General features: G+C 42.3%; 1 protein-coding gene across 1 annotated transcript in view; it reads left to right on the top strand.

Annotated features, from left to right (window-relative positions):
* Window positions 1-17912, top strand: part of LOC139670141 (potassium voltage-gated channel subfamily KQT member 1-like) — a 490265-nt gene extending 472353 nt beyond the window's left edge. Inside the window, exon 17 of the mRNA XM_071551440.1 lies at window positions 16792-17912. Within this exon, the coding sequence (XP_071407541.1) occupies window positions 16792-16947 (156 nt within the window). The 3' untranslated portion in view covers window positions 16948-17912. The remainder of the gene's footprint in view (window positions 1-16791) is intronic.
* The last annotated feature ends 215 nt before the right edge of the window (window positions 17913-18127 follow it).

Raw genomic sequence — 18127 nt, 5'->3', positions numbered from 1 at the left:
TTACCTTCGTGCATGTCTCTGAACATGAGCACTGGGTATGTGATGACTTAGCTAGAAGCCACTTCAGCCTGGCCTTGTAACCATGAGAAGGCAGTGCTGGGCCTTGCCTAGCAGCTCACAAAGGCAGAGCAAAGACATTTGACCTAGGTTTCACCAGCTGTGGACACTCCAGACCTGACTTGTTCTGGACCAGAATAACAACACAGAACAGTAGGACTGTATCAGCCTGCACCTTTGTGTTGTTCAGCTGTGACTACAAAAGTATGGGAAGCCCCAGGACACCCCAGTGGGATAAGCCATCAATTCAGAAGGAACTGCCATTACCCATGAGAATTTTACCATCCCAGAACAGCCATGGTTGGTGGCTAAGTTGTCTGGTGTTGGCAAACTGCCTCCTGTTGTGTAGTCATGATGACTTGTTAGGCACCTATTGCTATGGTTTATTGGCAGGATATGTTGCTGAATTAACAGCAGGAATAGAAAGAGTGATGTTCCTGAAGTGTACTGGAGCAGCTGACAGTACTAGTGTGTCCAACATTTGTCTTCCACCAGCTCACAAAGTATGTCTGAAACAGAGAGGACAATACCAGTTCATTATTGCAAGCATAACCCCAGCCCCAGTAGATATCCACATTCAGAAAGCAAGGGTCTCTGGTAAACAGTGGGATTTCAGGGTCTCCTGGCATTTATTCACTCCTGAGAAAGATGATTTATCTCTCTTCTGAGCTGTAACTGTCTGCATCTTTTGCTGGTCTATAGCTGGCTGTATTCCTGAAGCCACACTTTGAATTAGAAGTGAGGTTTAACTGCATCCTAAAGAGAGGCGTGAATTGTACCCATGTAAATGAATAAATGTAAACCATATAAACTGCAGCATGGCTATAGGTTGTACATTCAATCAGCTGAACAGGCCACATTCCTCTGTGCTGCCTCATCTGGGACCCACTCTGCCTGTCATTTACAGAGCCGGACAAGGGAGGGAGAACTTCCAGCAGCAATGAGCTGAATATTATCCTGGCTTGCACAACATTGTTGTAGGCATCTGCAAGTGCACCTTCTGCAGCAGGGACCCATTACGAGGGAGTAGGAAAGTCAAGGGGCATTTGTTATTTCCTCTGCTTTCTTTGCAGTGAAAAATGAGGACAGTGTGATCCACCTGTAACTACTCTCGAGAGGTTTTGTGCAAAGCTTTGGTATCATCTTCCCATACTCCCAAGCTCCCCTAAGCAGGTGCATCATTCAGAAGTCATACCAGTATGTCCAGCCTAGATTCCACCATGTGGAAAAGAAATAGGGTAAAATCCACCATGGCATTACCTTGAGTGTCAACAGAATATTTCCTCAGGGCTGTAACAGTGAAAGCAGAGCGGGTTGTTCTCCATGCTCACTCCCATGCCTGCAAGCAGCACAGGTGGGCTCAGGGTTCATCCAGAGCTGGCTACGGAACCCCATTTGTGTGCCCAGCTCCCATTTATAGCTAGGTGAACAATGTACCCTTTCACATTTTAAACCAGGACCTTGTATGGCTATTTTGCCATGCACAAATATTCTTGATTTTCTTCTGCTTGTGTGTTTTTGTTGCACTCTCTGCATTGGCTTTCTGTTATTAATGCCCCTCAGTCACACTGGGAATAGCTAGGTTTCTGCCCTGCAAATGTATTTTTCTCCTCTCCCCAGAGGGTTTGTAGGCATGGTGAAGCAGGGAGTAGAGCAGTAAGAAGTACAGCCTTCATAAATCAGGAGGCTGAATGAGTTTTTCCCAAGGCGAAGGTGACAACTCTGTTGCTGTGTCATATAAAATAGATATTTTAGACCATGATAAGTAGGGTTTGTTTCATAGGCTGGATTTATCTTCAGGAATGAATATTCCCATTGTATATAAATCCCACCCGACTGCTGAGAAAAGAGGGCTTTTTTAAAAAATGCATTTCATCATATAATATTTACATTTGCTTTACATTGTTATAGACTTACTATTTGGCAGCTGAGACTTTTGAATAGTTCTGGTTTTCTTCTTTTTGTGAAAGCTAAAGGGATTCTCTCAGATTTGAAATAGATCAAGAATTGACCTGTTGTTTCTAGTTGCCAAATCGGTATAATTCCTTGTGCAGGATATTTTCACAAACAAATGTCTTAGTAAAGTTGTTTTAAAAGGAAAAATTAAAAAAAAAATAGAAATGACTGGATCCCAGCACCCAGCAATACAAACACATGCAGCTCAGCAGAGGGATGAGCAGCCCCTCAATGAGAAACCTCTGGGCAGCTCTAAGGCAATGAGTAACCCCCGCCATGGCCATGCCTTGGCAGCCAAAAGCCATGAGTCAGCCCCCCTCTTCCAAATTATAAAGGGGAGGTTGGTTTAAGTGTCCTTAGGCCTTAAAAATAATAATACATGTGGGGTTTTCTTTTTTGCCTGCCTTTCTGATGTTTGAACCCTTGTCTCTACATTCTGCTCAGGTTTTCCCATTTGTCTCAAAGTTACATCTTTTTTTTTTTTGTTTAACTGAAAGCTGGGGTTCTCATCTAATCACTTCACTCCAGGAGCTGGAGCTTAACAAACAATAAATATCACAAGCCTGGCAAGGAGCTCTGAGAGCTCATGCTGGTGATTGCTGCAATAACAAACTTGGATGTTTATGCAGTGTAGAAAATAGATGCAGTGAAAAAACAAGCTTCAGTTTCAAGATATAAATCTTCCCCATTGTGAGAAATAGATTCAGAGAGCTGTTTGTTTTAATTAATAGTTGCAGAATGGTGAATAACTGGGATAAAATAACAGGCCCAAACCTTCACCTAAATCCTAGAAGAAAAAAAAATAAAAAACAAAACCAGTTATTAGAAACTTCTTTTAGGATATGAAATTTCCAGCTAGCTGGAAGAGTTTCAAGTAAGAGCTTACAGCTAGTCTCCTGAACTCAGTTCTAAAGAAGTGTCCTGACTTTAAATCAGGCTGTTCATTTCAGATCTTCTATATAGGTTTAGGAAATCTAACTTAAGGCTTTATTCTGAAAAAAATATACCTTGGCCTCTTTCATAAATGTATTTTTATATTCATATAGAGAGAGAGTGAGGGAGATGTATGCATCCCTAAAATTCCTGGCATCAGGCTTGACTTGGCAGTGAAAAGAATATGTGAGGAGGTCTATGAAAAATAAATCTTTGCATTCCTCTAGCACCTTTCACCTGGATACCTTAAAGCAGTTTACTCCGAGGAAGAGTTATCCATAAAGGGACATATTTTTAGCCCTGCTCAACCCTAGAGGAAACTGCAGCATGGAGTGGTCTGGTGACTTGTCCCAGGTTGTCCTAGTGCCTACAACAGTGGGTTTTCTGACCTGACCCAAGCTAAGGAGTGCAGTCCGTCTCCTCCTCTGTCCTCCTGTCACCTTCCCCCTCCCCCATTCCCATCCTCACTGCCGAAATACAGCGTGAAAGCCCTGTGGGCTGCTAGTCCTGCTGCTCCTCCCAGCATCTTCATTTCCCCACACGTTTCTTTCATCCCATCTCCCTGAGCATTTGGAAAATGCAGCCCTGACCCGAAATAGTTTACAGGGTAAATATACACAATTTTATGTGTCTGTGAGAGAGAAGCAAAGAAAAGCATTGTCTTGCAACACCCTCTGATCACTCTGTTTATGTGTTTTATGTATTTCCCTCATTCTTTATCTGTTTTGTTTGTTTAGATTATATACTTTTCAGGCTGAGGATCCTGCCTCCTTCTGCCATTACAACACCTACCACTGTACAGCCCAAAGCTGATTGGAACCCTGTGCTGCTACCATAGTACAAACAATAATAAATAAACCCAGGACTGTGAAGAGATTATAATTAGAGCAGTGCAAAACTCAGCAGTTTTCAGTTTGCATCGGTTCCTTCCTGCTGAGTCTATATTGTGTTTTTGATTTCTATGCAAAAAAGCCAAAGAAAAGCTCCTAAATTGACAAGTGTGGCTATAGGCTCAAAATCATGCACAAATCAGGCTGTTTTTAATGGTTCCTGCTTGAAATTTTACACCTGCCAAGGCTCCATTCACTTTTACTGAAAGATTCTTGAACCTTCTCAGAATTTGGGGGCCAGCAAAGTTTTTTGTTTCATTACAGAACTCTCAGCTCTCCTTAACATACTAATTGCCATATCATGCTGCCCTGTGGCTAACAAGAGGATTTAATCTTCCCCAGCTGCCTGTGAAGATCCACTCATGAGCACCATGTCTGGTGTTCATCCAGAGTAGGTGTACGTGGGGCTCCACCTGAGGCTACCACGGTATAGAAGAGCTTTGTAAATAGCTGGTTGCCCATAAATACATCATACAAAACTATTTTGAAACAAGCTACTTCCACTCTGTGCCTGTGATAAAGAGCAGCAGCAAAGCTCTGGCCTGGGGAGAGATGTGGACATCCCCTCCATCACCAGGAGAGAAGCGGAACACCAAATTGAACCTGTTCATTCTAGTGCTATGGCCTAGTGCACCTACCATGACTTCCAACAACTCAGGAAGTAGAGACCTCCTGTCTCCTGGCTTGCAGTTCTCCCAGACTTCACAGGCTGTGGGAGCAAGGCTAGCTCCTGAGGCTCCCATGCTGTCTGGCAAGACCACATGTGCTTTTGGCATATAAGTCACAAGTGTTTGAACTAGAGCTGGCAGGAGCTTTTACATCAAAATGTGTCTTCCCTGACAAAATTTGCAGGATCTGCTGTATTTCAAGAGATTTTGATGAACTTTTCAGGAATAATAAGTAAAAACAAATGAAGATTTGAATGGAGGTATTTCAATGTTTTCAAAATTAAATTTCACGGTGATTTTTGTCTTCTGCAAATCTTTAGCAAATAATAAAGGGAAAAAATGAGATTGCATGGCAAAGAAGTTACTTGCTTTTACCCAGGTTTAGCACAGTCTGGAGATCTGAAGAATTTTTTTTAATCTTTTTACAGGATAGAAAATCCATGTTCTTATTAACAGTAATAAAAACCTTAGCTCAAATTACTAGAAAAAAAGCAATTGTGAACCTTACCATGGACATTTCAGCTGACTATACCAGAGGCAAGGGAAAGAAAACTGAGGAACCCCATTTTTTTGTGGGGTGCACAGTTCCTTAGCTGGAGTCCAATATAAGACCCTCTTCATTTAGGGCTTTTGCTTTTTCCCTCTGTTCCTGTGTTACCTGCAAGCAGTAAGAGTAATTTAATCATGGAAGAGGAGGCATCCATGGCCTTGAGATTCAGACTGGAGGCAACATGGGTAGTCCTTGCTGTGCTGCACAGCTGTCCTGGGTTTTACCTGAGTCCAGCCAAGGCTGGACTGTGGAGCTCTGTAGCACAGGGAGGGCAGAAGGGTGCAGCCACCCTTTCAGCAGCAGCAGGGCTTAAGCACATTCTTTCATCCCAGTTTCAAGGCTGGGCATGCGGTGAGGGAAGCCAAGCACAGTGGCCAGGTAGCAAAAATCAGAGCTTAATGTCATGGTTTCATGGTGATGGTCATTTTTGGTTTACTCTACGGGTGCAAGAAGGCAAGCACCCAATCACAGCTGGCATTTTTATTATGTATCGAAACACAGAAATGAAAGATTTCTACAGAAACTAATTAGCAAAAAAATCTTATTTTCCTTCTCACTAAAGACTAGTTCCATATGGAGTTAAACAAGCCTACTCTGAAGGGACAAGAAACACTGCAGAACAAGTAACCCAGGAATTTTTAAATATGGCTTAGACATATAGATTATACTGAGTCAGTAAATCAAAGTCATGGTTCAGGGTGAATAAAAGTAAATCAAAGTTGGATGAACTTAGAAGTCTTTTCCCACCTTAACGATTCTATGATTTTATTATAAGTAGATATGATGCTAAGCAAATAAATCTGGGGGGTTCTCAGTAGTCCCAACTGGTACCTATTTTATTAATAAATTTTAGTTTACTCCTATTTTATTACTGGTTTTGAGCTTATTGACCTGAAAAATATATGCTTTCCCTTGTGGCAGACAGTTGTGCCATGGCTTCCCAGTTCTACCTCTAGAACCTCAACAAAGCCAGTAACCCAAAATCTTAATTAAACTGCAGGACTAGTTTAAGTTATGTTACTAAATGCTGGGACAGTGAAATCTCATTCTCATATTCCTATACCTCCATGTTCATGTTAACACATGTCCCTTTTTATTGCTGTACTTTTTCTCTGCAATGATATATGAAAAAGAAGAAACATGCTAGAGAAAAGTATATACATAACAGCCTTCTCCCCAGCAGTACTCCCTGAAGTATAAGGCTAAAGAGCTGTAAACGAGATAGTAGGCATACCTGACTTTTTTTTCCCCTTAATTAACAGCACAGTGGCTTGCAACAGAAAATTGAAGCAGGTTTCTGCTGACTTAGCATATGCCTCACGATGAAGAAATTTATCTGGCAATTATGGCTTTGCATCTCCCGCCCTGTCTCCTGTTGTTTGTATAAGACACCCATACTTCTGCCACAGGCTTCTTCTTACAGCTGTCCTGTCAATGCTAGCTTTCATAGGTAATCCATCTAACTCAGCAGAGTTCAAATAAGACACCTCCCTTTCTTTACTTTAATTAATGCTTTATTTCAGTCTCCCCTGGGGATGCAGCCATGCTGATTTTTCAAAATTCTTGCTTATTTTTCAAGTACAAAAGAAATGGAAAATGTCCACCATTGAGATTCTTGGATTTGGAAAATGCTTTGCTCAGTCTTCTCACTCAGTGTTTTAAATGCCCATGGACAACTCTTTAGCTACAGAATGTATTATGCAATAAATTCTCTAGCCTGGGAAGGAGAAAAAGGCAAATCCAGTACTGTACAGTACTGTAGCTATAGCCAGTTTATGCACTGATTTATGCTGTCACACCCCACTTATTGCTCAGACCCTTTCAGGTGTCAAGCAATCTCAGCTCAAATCATGAACCATTTCTTGCTGTACAGTTGTTTTTCCTGCACCATTTGTGCCTGTGGCTTTTGCTAATCTAGGACAGAATGCTGTGGCTTGGTATTACAGAACAGACAGGCAGACAGTCTCAACATCAGGTCACTGTGGCCACAAAACTGGACAAGGCAGTCCAGAGTTCACCCATCTACCGTGACTTTTTCAAGAACTCATTAAAAATTTGCATGTGACAGTGCTAATAATCAGGCTTGGTATACAAAAGCAAGCTAATAAAATCCATCAAATGACAGATAAGCCAGACAGGCTAAAACCAAATGGCTGAGCATGGTTGAGTCAGTAAGAATCAAGAATTGCCACACTACCTTCAATCAGCACTGTCTGATAATATTTTACTTGCTTTGGGTTTCTGTGTTTTAATGAGGAAAGAATGGTGTTTTGTAATCCTCACTATTTAAATACGTAACGCCACATTATGCTTCTGTAGCTTCTTCCTGAGGTTGCCTTGTGTGGGTTATGCAAGTCTTACGGCATCCTTCAAAGGGTGTGAGAGTTTCAGTGAACATGTTATATAAAGGTGACCCTAGAGACTTGTCCCATGCCAAACAGATGAGAAATAAGTGCAGAAGTTTTCATTCACCCCATTCAACAGCTCACAGCACAAAGGTACAGTATTCACTGTCCAAGACTCTTACGAGTTAACTTCTACAGGGTGCACCATATGAGGGCCCAGGCACAGGTTGCCTTCAAACAATGAAAGGCATGTTGGTGGCTTGGTTTTTCTGACGCCAGCACAAATCTGCTCACAGATCAACCCTTATTTTTGCTACAGGGTTTGGCTAAAATGGTGTGATGATTGTTTCCCAGAGCTGAAAATAGAGGCCCAGACAGTGGTCTCCCAGTGTCACCTCTGATCTCCAGACAATCATTCTTTTGTTTCCTGATTATCTTTTTCTTTCTGGCATGACCACCATGCCACACTTCCAGCCTTGTTCTGCCATGTCCATGTCAATCTTCAAAGAGCCAATGTTAGGAAAGGCAAAGGACCACCACCACCTTTTCTCCTCCTGTCCTCCTCCAACAGGGACTGATCTTCTTTTTTCAATACAGCTTCTTCCTGTCTGCAGCCAGTATTTCAGCCCCCATATTAGATTACTCTTACCCTTACCTTTTGTAGGTCTGTGTCTTCAAACCTATCCAATTTCAAGTGATTTCATGTCAGAAAGATAAGAAATGGCAGATTTTTTGAAAAAATAGCTGATTATTTGATTCATGTGGTCAGAGGCTCATCCAAGAAGTGACTTGTTGTCAATTCAAGAAGGCTGTGCTGGGGTGTGGACTAGATCTTGGGTTTATGAGGTCCTGGTTGAGTCCTACAAGAACTGCCTGGAACTTTTCTAGTATCGACATGTCTTACTATCTAGATTGCCATCACCATAATGCCTATGGTCCTCCCAATAACAACACTCCCTCTCTCTCTCTCACTACCCCTTTCTTGCCAATCTATAAGTAAAGATGGACTGATAATTTGAAGCAAGACTCTGTCTCTGTGTGTGTGTGTGTGTGTGTGTGTGTGACTGTTGATGGAGGGCTGTTGTGTATCAACACGTGTGATAAGGCATATGAATGTTACCTTGTCATACACAATTCATCAGCTATGGTAATTAGATGCTACCTGAAGTAGATTTCAGGTTAGTAGGGCTGGATTAAGGAAATTCTCCCACTGATTTCAGTATCAGCAAGTAATCCTTGCAACTAAACTGAAAAGAAACAACCAGCTGCCTCACAGTTCAAAGTGTCCTCCCGGTTACAAGAACTGGTGAACCCTATCTAGCCATGAGGCTGGTGTGGTTCAGATGATGTTCTCACAGAGAAGATTTAATTGAGCTTACAGAAAGCCAAAGTAAAGGCAAAACAATCAGATCACAGAAGGCTTGACACCATCTTTTCAAAGGGTTAGGTGAGATGCAAACACAAAGCTCATCACACCCATCTAAAATGCTGAGTTAATGCACCCATATAGTGAAAGGCTTAGGTCACTTCTTTCTCAGTGCTCCTTTGGCACTATTTAAATATTCACTGCTGCTTTTTCTTTCTCTTGTTTGTCTCTCTCCAGTATTGTTTAGAGATTTAAAAATTAAATTAATCAGCATCTTGGAGCATAAGTTCCAAGGTCACTTTATTGTGAAATTACAGTGTGACTCACAGAGGCTGCAGATCCACTTTTGAGGCTGGACTGGCTTTGTTATTTTTGTCTGTTGTCTCTTTCCATGTTGGTTTTGCAGCAGGACTTGTAGTCACACAGTGCAACGAGCCGAGAAATGGCAGTGCGTCATCCAGGGTGTGGCCGAAGAGCGATGTCGCAAAGAGAGATGGAAAGATTACAGGAAGGATAGAAGCAGGATCTGGAGGAGGGTGAAGAACAAAATGTCCTGCAACAATAAAAATAGACATTTATGTATGTAAATCAGAAGATAGAGAGTTCTGCAAAGTCTAATTTACCTACTGGGGGAAAATCAGGGAAAAAACCCCATAACGTTTCAAAGCACAGGCTGCAGACACAAATACAGACAGGTGCATATGCACATAGCTAAAATGAGACAATCTCTCACAGAAGTTCCAGCACAGCCAGCAGCTGAGTGCTGTTGGTGTGGGAAGTTACCGTTGTGTCCACTCAAAGAGTGGCATCACTTGAATTTCTTCAGCCAGAAACAAGTACTTCTGAGAGGAGTAGAAATTATGCCGCCTGGTTTCCTGTGACTCTGTATTTTGTGGTTGATTATCCGAGGCTAATAAGGGGCAAGAGCTGAATAAAGCTTTTCCTGTGGTCAGGGTATCCTGTGTGGATTCTCCGGGGTCTAATAATACAGTTCACCTTCCTCTTCTGCCCTTCCTTCAATGAGGCACTAATTTGGATGTCTGTTTTCTGTACAAGTGCCAGACTTTCTGAAATCTGTCTGAACTTTTTATCTTTAAGGACTCTCTGGCAAATATCTGAAGTTGGCCAGCTTATTTCAAAGCTGTTGTGGCAAGATATACACAGATACATCATCAGCTAAACCTCATTTGTTTAGGAAGTGAGGATTCCTTTTTAAAAAATAAATCACACCTTCCCCAAAGCAGTAACACATAATCTGCATGCTGACCAGGCCTGCTTTAGAAACCCAGGGCTCAACTCTTGATAGTTGCTTAGTAATTAAGCAAGCAGCATCTTACACCAGAAGCAGCAACTGCAGACACATGTTCTGTGGAGGTTCATCAGTGCAACTGTAGCATGGGAAATATAAAAAATAATGCTCATTGAAAGGGTACTGACAGGAACTACCCCAGGAACAAAGTGAAGAGGGATAGACCTTTGTGTTTTCATTTAAACAGGAAAGGTAGATGGAAACCAAAATAAATGAAGCTATACTTAAAATAAAGATTACTGTATTCTAGGCTAACAAAGGTTGTAACACCTGACCTAAGAATGGGTGGGGATGTTTGGGATAAAGGAAGGGAGGCCTGGAAAATTGTGGAGTTATCTAGATAAGTTTCATGGAATGAAAATAAACAACTGATATCTGCTAAAGGGTACATGGAATAAGTCAAACAAGACAGTCTGGTGGTTTATATATTTTTTGGTGTTCATGAAGAATTGGGTCTGCCAGAACAACAGGCTGTCATGGAAGATAGTTTATTTAGCTTCTACTCATGTACCTGTTCACCTGACCTTTGAGGTTACTGGCAAAAGTTCCCATGGACTGAAGCTGGTCTTTCTGTGCTGTTTGCATCCTCAGCAGAATGAAACGAGGAGCTGCTTGGCTCAGTGTTGGGGCAAGGAGTTCTGACAGTTGGCTGTAAGACACTGACGTACCACAGTGAGATGTTTCCCTATGTACATGCCACCTGGCAATGTTGCTTTGGGAATACAGCACCATTTTAGAAATGAGGCCAATTCCAAATCTGTTCCAACTCATCCCTAAAACAATCAGTTAATGGAATTCTGTTCATCAAAGCCCTCTTGTTGTTTAAGAGACACAAACTGCTAGTTGTCTGTTAATATGAATGTCAAAGTAATTTCAAGAAGAATGTCATGATAGATGACAATTATTTCTCCTCAGAGACTTGAAAAATGGTAGTGCAGATGCATTTCTGAGCATATGTGTATAGGAGTACTTCAGGAGAATTCAAAAGCTTATCCTAAAGGTGTAGTCCTGCATACTGTTGACCATTCTGGCTCCACTCCAGCAAAGCACTTAAATATTTGGTGAACTCAGCAAGACTCTTCACATGCTTCAAGCTTACATATCCATAAGCACTTTCTTGGACCAGGCTCAGAGGCTACACTAGAGCCACACCTTTCACAAGAGAAATCTCCCTGAGCTAGTTGCAGTCTTTCTGGCTGGTGTGGCCATTTGCTTCCTCACAGACAGCTACCAAGAGGCTATATCAACATTGGTATTGTTGCCTTGCTGAGGGGAAAAAAGTGTCAGTGGACTGAGCTTTTTACCTCAGTGAAATTTCTCTAACAGGGTAAGCAAGGTGAGAGAGAGGTAGTTTTGTAAATGCTGTAGAGAAAAGATTTCCTTTCCTAGAATCAGCAGCCTCTGGACGGCAGTAAATCTACATACTAAAAAATAAAGCGATTCCTAATATAAACAGTTCAGGCTTCGAACCGTACAATAGGCAATTAGTTTGAATAATTGGGTGTAACTCTAGGCAGAGAGAAGCTACAAGACCAGATGTGCATATAAAGCTAAACATAGGCTTTACAGGATCTAATCAAATCAGTCCACCATCTGGAATGAGAAGAAAAATCGTGTGACAGACTTGGTCAATGTGAGGAAATGGCACAAATTTCTGGATAACGAGTTTAGGCTAAATCAATATGGCACGAGTCAGGAATGGAAGCATCCATAAAACGGATTGCACTAGTTCAACTAAATCACATCAGATTTTACTAAATTAATTTCATTTTCTCCTACAAACTAGATCTTAGGTGACCTATCACAAATAACAAGCTGGGAATATTCAGAAACAAGTACATGCAGGCAGACTAAGGTTCATATACTCTCTTCTATCCATACGAAATAAATCTTACCCTTCAAATGACTCTTTTCCAAGTAGTTGGTGTTAAAGCCCTACAATCAGGTGTTTATAAGTCAGAGCTGCAGTGAGTAGATCCTGCTTCATTATAGCTACCTAGGGAGCCAGGAGCTGCAGCAAAGACTGGAAACAGAGGAAATGGTCTGCATGGTGGTAAACCCCAGACCTCAGCATTAGGCCACTTCTATAGAAGGAGTGGTCACTGGGCTGAGCTGAGGACTCTGGTGGTTTGGAAACCCTGGGCCGGGATACTGTGCTTGCGTGGCCACAGCATCTCTGGCCCCAAATGTGGTTGACTTTGTGGTGGCAGGTAGAAAATACCACAACACAATGCAGAGACCCTGGGAGTGTCCTTGTTCACCTCCTGTGTTCCACTGGGCTTTGGTGGTTCCTGGTCATCTGTGTTTAGGTTTGCACTTTGTTTTAGGATGAGGGCTGCATGTCAAGGAGAAGTCTGGATGTCTTGTGAGGCATCCAGAACCAAAGCACCCATCATACAGTGGCTCCAATAGCAGGGGATGGGGCTCAACCACGAAGTGCCTCTTCTATCCTCTGCTTCTGCTATGACACCTTGGGCTGTCCCACAGGACAGGCACAGCTTCATAGCTTTCTACACTCAAGTGAGGCAAACAGGAAGCCAAAGTCAATCCAGCTTAACCAAAAGCAGAACTTGCTGTTGCTCCATGACATTTTGATTAGCAACAGAAATTGAGCTGTCTTCTCTCCCTCCTTCATTTCATGATGGATCCCTGGTACCAGCTGCCCAGACATGATGGAGACAACTGCACAAAGGCAGTACAGCTCAGCCATGTTGATCAGCCCATGTAGGACTGCTCCAGGGAGGGAGAGAACAGAGCCTTAAGGAGGTGACAGCAACTTTATTTGATTTATGGGGTTTAGCTTTTGATACAAAGCTTCACTGACTTAGCAACATATGAGCATGTTTGTGGGTTTACAGATACTCCAGTGCTCCAGCAGACCATCTTCCCCTTCTGCTACTCCTCTGGAGTTCAACTCAGTATATTGTCCATGTAATTGATACTGGCTTTCCCAGCCTCCGGAAATCATAAAAAAAAAAGATAGCTAAAACTTGGGGGGTGAGATCTTTCTGGCCTAAAGTGAAAGGTCTGGGGAAGACTCCAACAGAGTTTTCCACACATGCATTTTGTCTACGGTCTGTGTGTGCAAAACATGTCAGAAAAAAAAGCTCTCAGGGAAGTTAGGAATCTGTCCAGTATGTGGCAAATCTCCAGGAGGATCCAGCCGTCCTCCTCCATCCTGCTGCCATACCTAGGGTCCTCCACAAGACATTTCAGCAGCAGAAGAAAAACAAAGTAAAAAGACATGTTTAAGCAACACCAGCTTTCACAAACAGAGGCTCAAAAGTATCCTCAAACAGCACACAGATGTTGAAAGACAACCTGGTGCTCAAGGTGAAGGGCAGGGACATGTTGTGTCCCATGGGTTGAGTGACTTCATGGCTTGCTGTGACTCACGGGAGCTGGTTGCAGGGCATTTTCTTTGTCTAACAGTTCTGCATGTCACCATGGAGTCCAGTCCCCTTTCCCGGGGTGGGAGGGGGGGCGAGGGGGAGAGAGGAGGAGGGGAAGGGGGTGTGGAGAGGTGTTGAGGGGATGTTACAATGAATATACATTTCAACGCTCCTTCAGCTCACCTCACAGTCCCAATAGCAACAGTGCAATAGTTTAGACTGCTTTTGCAAGTCTCCTTTTCTACAGGGCAGTTGAAATGATATAAAAGCATTTTAACAATTTTATAGATCATCTCCAGAGTGCTATTGTGGTGTGGGAGAACAGAAGTTTTGTTGCCATTTGCCCATGGACAGCTGCCAAACTCACCTGTCTCCACCAAGCCTTCTAGGGCCCTATCACATCTCTCTGGAAACTCTGTAGCCAGCTCTGGATGGCTTCTCACTTTACTCATCTGAAAAACCTGTTGCTCAATTTAACCCTTTGTCAGCACACTTGCCTGGGTTTGTTACTCCAAACAAGCAACTCTTCCTGTTTGGGCTTAAGGAAAGCAATAACTGCTAAGTGGGTCTGGCGAAAAGAGGACCCTCCTGCAAAAAAAACCCCTCACCCATACTAAAATTCTTCTAACTCTGCAAGTTATCCTACTGACTTCAGTCAAATCTTGAAATGTCCATAGCCCTTCTTTTGTCACTCCCTAATCACAGTTAAGTAGCCTCCCAAATCTGACCCTTTTTTAATACACTCCAATTCAACAAGGTGCTTAAGAATTTGTCTTTCTGAGTAAAATTTTACTAATCTAGTTGCATGTTTGCAAGCAAGGCATACTTTAGAGCACCTGAATTCAGAAAGTGGTGGCTTGAGCCTGCGTATAAAATACAAAGCCAAGAATTAGAAGAGATCTGCCACTGACCACATCTTACTTTTGCAGAAACTATCATTAAAACCCTCATGTGTATACAGTTGACACAAGAGCTCTTAGGAGTTTTATTTGTTGACATTCAGGAAATATTTGCTGATCCTCATGTGGAAGGTGTGACAGAATCTACTCCCTTATGTACGAATTTCTCATTTCCCATCCCAACAATGAATATTACATTCTCCACCCTCCTCTTCTCCTGGAAAGAAAAGTATATAAAATTATTCCCTGTCACATTCTTTCACTGAGTTGGCAAAATACAGAGAAATAAAGCAAGCTTAAGTGATATGGAATATGCAGGCATAGCTTATCTAAGATCAAATGTGCAGATCAAAATCAACAAAACCTCACAAAAGAACGTCCCAAAAGATCTTTCAACCAGCTGATCCCATTTCCTTGCGTACATCTCTTTTTACTCTATTGCAATAAATTTGTTCTGCTTTAGTTTCTGCTCTGCAGCAATGTTTCTGCTTAAGAAAGATTCTGTTGAGTCATTACCAGCATCAGCCAAACAGGCTTTTCAAGAATGGAGGAGAAAATAAAGGCTGTGGTTTTTAAATTAATTCCATGCTGCTTAACCCTTAAACCACTAGTGACTTCCAGACTCCAAAGCAAGTTAATGCTGAGTAGAATATGCAGCTGATGTGCCTGATACAAGAGCACTGTCCGTGCTTCTGTGGGTGATTGACTCTCAGGCAGTGCCAGCCCCACACTTGAACACCTGGGCAGAAATTGTAGTAAAGGTCTGTGCTATCTAGTCCACGTTCTAAATACTCCCTTCTTGCGGCTTGAAAACACTGCCTCACACTGCACCCATACCAAAGCAGAGGCAGGGAAAGGGTCTTCTCTACTACATGAGAGCACTCATAAAAGTAGAAATGGATAAGAGACCAGCACATCTCTCCCTCTATGATGTAGGAGAGATACTCCAGTCCTCCTTCCCCCAGCAGGTTGTATATGGGAGAGAACAACGGTTGCCAAAAAAGATATAACTTGAATAAGTTCCTGGTACCTTGAGTTTTGAGGGGCCCCCAGGGGAGCCAACACTTGGAGTGAGAAAAGACAGAGGAGGCGAAAGTGGATAAGGTGATTTTCTTTACCTTGGTTTTTGAAGCAATCTCAGCCTGCTAAGCTTTCAGTCCATGCTGCCAATGGCTATTTCCAAAGTTATCTTTGAATGGAAAAAGACTGGAATCCTTCTCTCTCTTATTCCCTCTGTCTCCCTTTTTAATGAAAGCTCAGTTTAGATCTGATATCACTCTAAAAGGTTTGCTATCAAAGTTTATTAGACCCAGTGGGACAGATCACAGTTTGCAGAGGCTCATAGTTTCATGGCAGATAACTATAAAGTGAACCATTCAATGTTCTTCATAATGCTCATTTTTCTAGGGCTCATCTATAACACAAAGCTGCACTGTATTCAAGCATCATTAGAAGCAATCCCAGTTGATTACATGATGCTGGCCATAGTTTTGCCTTTGGAGCAAAGTAAAGCAGTCAGCAGCCCCCAGCCTATCCCACTGGGTGATGCTAAGGCAAGTGAGATGCCATTTGCAGTGAAGGCAAGACTTACCAGTGCAACAGGATAATGCCTGCTGTGTGCTCCTAGAAAAGGTCAGAATTTCTTAAAAAGCAGTAGGAAGTATGAGAGCAGTGTCCTTTTAAAAATCCAGATTGGCCTTTCCCTTCTTAATAATAAAAACAGCTAGAAAAGACTCCTCTACCTAGGGACTATACCTGAGAAATTTCAGCTGAAAGGCAAAGAAAAGAGAGGAGGAATTAGCATCTCAAGCTTCCTATAGAATGGTTGTTCTTGTTTTTAATGAAGTCATTGGTATCATTATGTGGCGTTTTGTAGGCTGTCCTCCTCAAAGGGCTTGTGAATAAATACCATATCTGGTAGGATCTCTGACTGTAACATGTATCAAAATGGTATCTATTTACAATGTGAAGGGAGAGGAGCTGTTTCATTTCTCAAGACAGTAATGGAAAGCATGATGTCCTACAACTAAGGGTGGTGAAGACTGGGAGGGGTACTGGGAAAAAACATTCACAATAAACTGAAGAGTGAAAGAGAGTTTCAGGGCAGATACTTGCATGATGCATCATCAACAACCCTGGGAAAAGGCTGAGAAACAAAATGGTTGATTCAAGTGGTCAGGTCCTTGGGTCAGCAACATCCTGTCCTTCTGCTGCCAGTTCACATGGCTTTACACCTTCCCCTATGACTTCATAGTGTCATTTGGTCTAGAGAAGGAAGCTAGACAAATTCAGAGGAGCTGGTGGTTCTCAGATGCCCCTGCACCCTATCAGGCTTTATCCATCCAGAGCTTTTGGCCTATGAATGCCACTCACCAGAAGCACATGCAACCATCTGACAGTTTGTCTGCTTTCTGATTCCTTAACAGGTCATGCAGATGGACCAGAAGCTAGATGATATCCTGAACATGCTCCAGGCTCAGCTGGCAGATCAGCCACAGGCACAGATGCCAGGACCAGCCATTCCCCCTGTCAGACATCTACAGACAACCTCAGATTCTCCCCCAGTGAACCAGAAAATTTGAAAACTGGTGGAGAGCCACATGTCACCCTCTCATTCTTTTACATCCAGTTATTTTTAAGTCTTGGTGTCTTCAGCTGTGTCATGGGTGAAATAAAATAGTCTGCTGTAGTAGATTAAATTATTTTAAAAAGAAAAAAAAACAGAGAGAGAAGAAACAGCAAGAAGCCGGTCACGACCTTAGGAGAGCACATAAGTTTTGCACCTGTTTTATTAGCCATCGTTAGCTAACCTCTGTCAGCCCACCGAAGTCCCATCCAGATAGCCCATATAGGCTGAGCACACAAGTACAGGGCACCGTTGTTGAAGTAGGCATCCCAGGGAGAGTTAGGATGATCCATTTGTGGGCATGAAAGGGGAAAAGAACTGTTCTTTTGGCATATTATCAGTAAGTTTAATGCTCACAGCAAGCCCAAAAGGGGGAAAAGAGCCAGCATTTGAACATGAAACGAATGGAAATCAGTGAACAGGAAAATTAAACAGCATGTTTTGACTTCTACCAAGCAGTGAGGATCATAAGAAGGGCAGATTTATATGCTAGTGTGAATGACAAAGACAACAGGCTACTGATTAAAAATATGAAAGTGTGCACAGGCTGGTTGACATATGAAAGACTGAAGCAAAGACTTCAGCTAATTAAAGCAAAGGGCTGCAAATGAGATGAGATGCATGTTGAAACAGACAGGCAAGAGAGATAGTATCTGCATAGGCTTACTGCACAAGAACACTATAATAGCTATCAGCTATGCTGATGACTGTTATGCAAAATGTTCTCAAGCTTTTACCTTTATTCAGCAGCGGTTGTTGACTCTGATTGCCTTAATTTTAACATAAGAAACCTGTATGGTAATTGGCTGTGAACTATCCGTAAAGCTGAGTTCAAGCCACTGAGTAGCAGGCTTGCAGCTGTGATTGAGAGTGGCAGGGTTTCTTAAAGAAAACAGAAGTGCACAGACTGTTGATGAAAGTTAATCGCTGTTTAAATAAACTGCTGGGTATAATTTTAAATGCTAGATTTATTTTTTTGCCTTGTAATCTGGTTGTAAATCGAGTGCATATGCTGGCTGATGTAATGTTGTTGAAGAATACATTTGGTCCAGGTAGCTTGGCTGGCAAACTACAGATTGAGATGCAGATTTAGCTCTGAGTGGGAGCCCAAGACAAGGGGCCGTGAACTGCCGACC

This window comes from Pithys albifrons, chromosome 3 (assembly GCF_047495875.1).
Source record: "Pithys albifrons albifrons isolate INPA30051 chromosome 3, PitAlb_v1, whole genome shotgun sequence".
NCBI lineage: Eukaryota > Metazoa > Chordata > Aves > Passeriformes > Thamnophilidae > Pithys > Pithys albifrons.
This window is presented reverse-complemented; position numbering and strand designations above follow the sequence as displayed.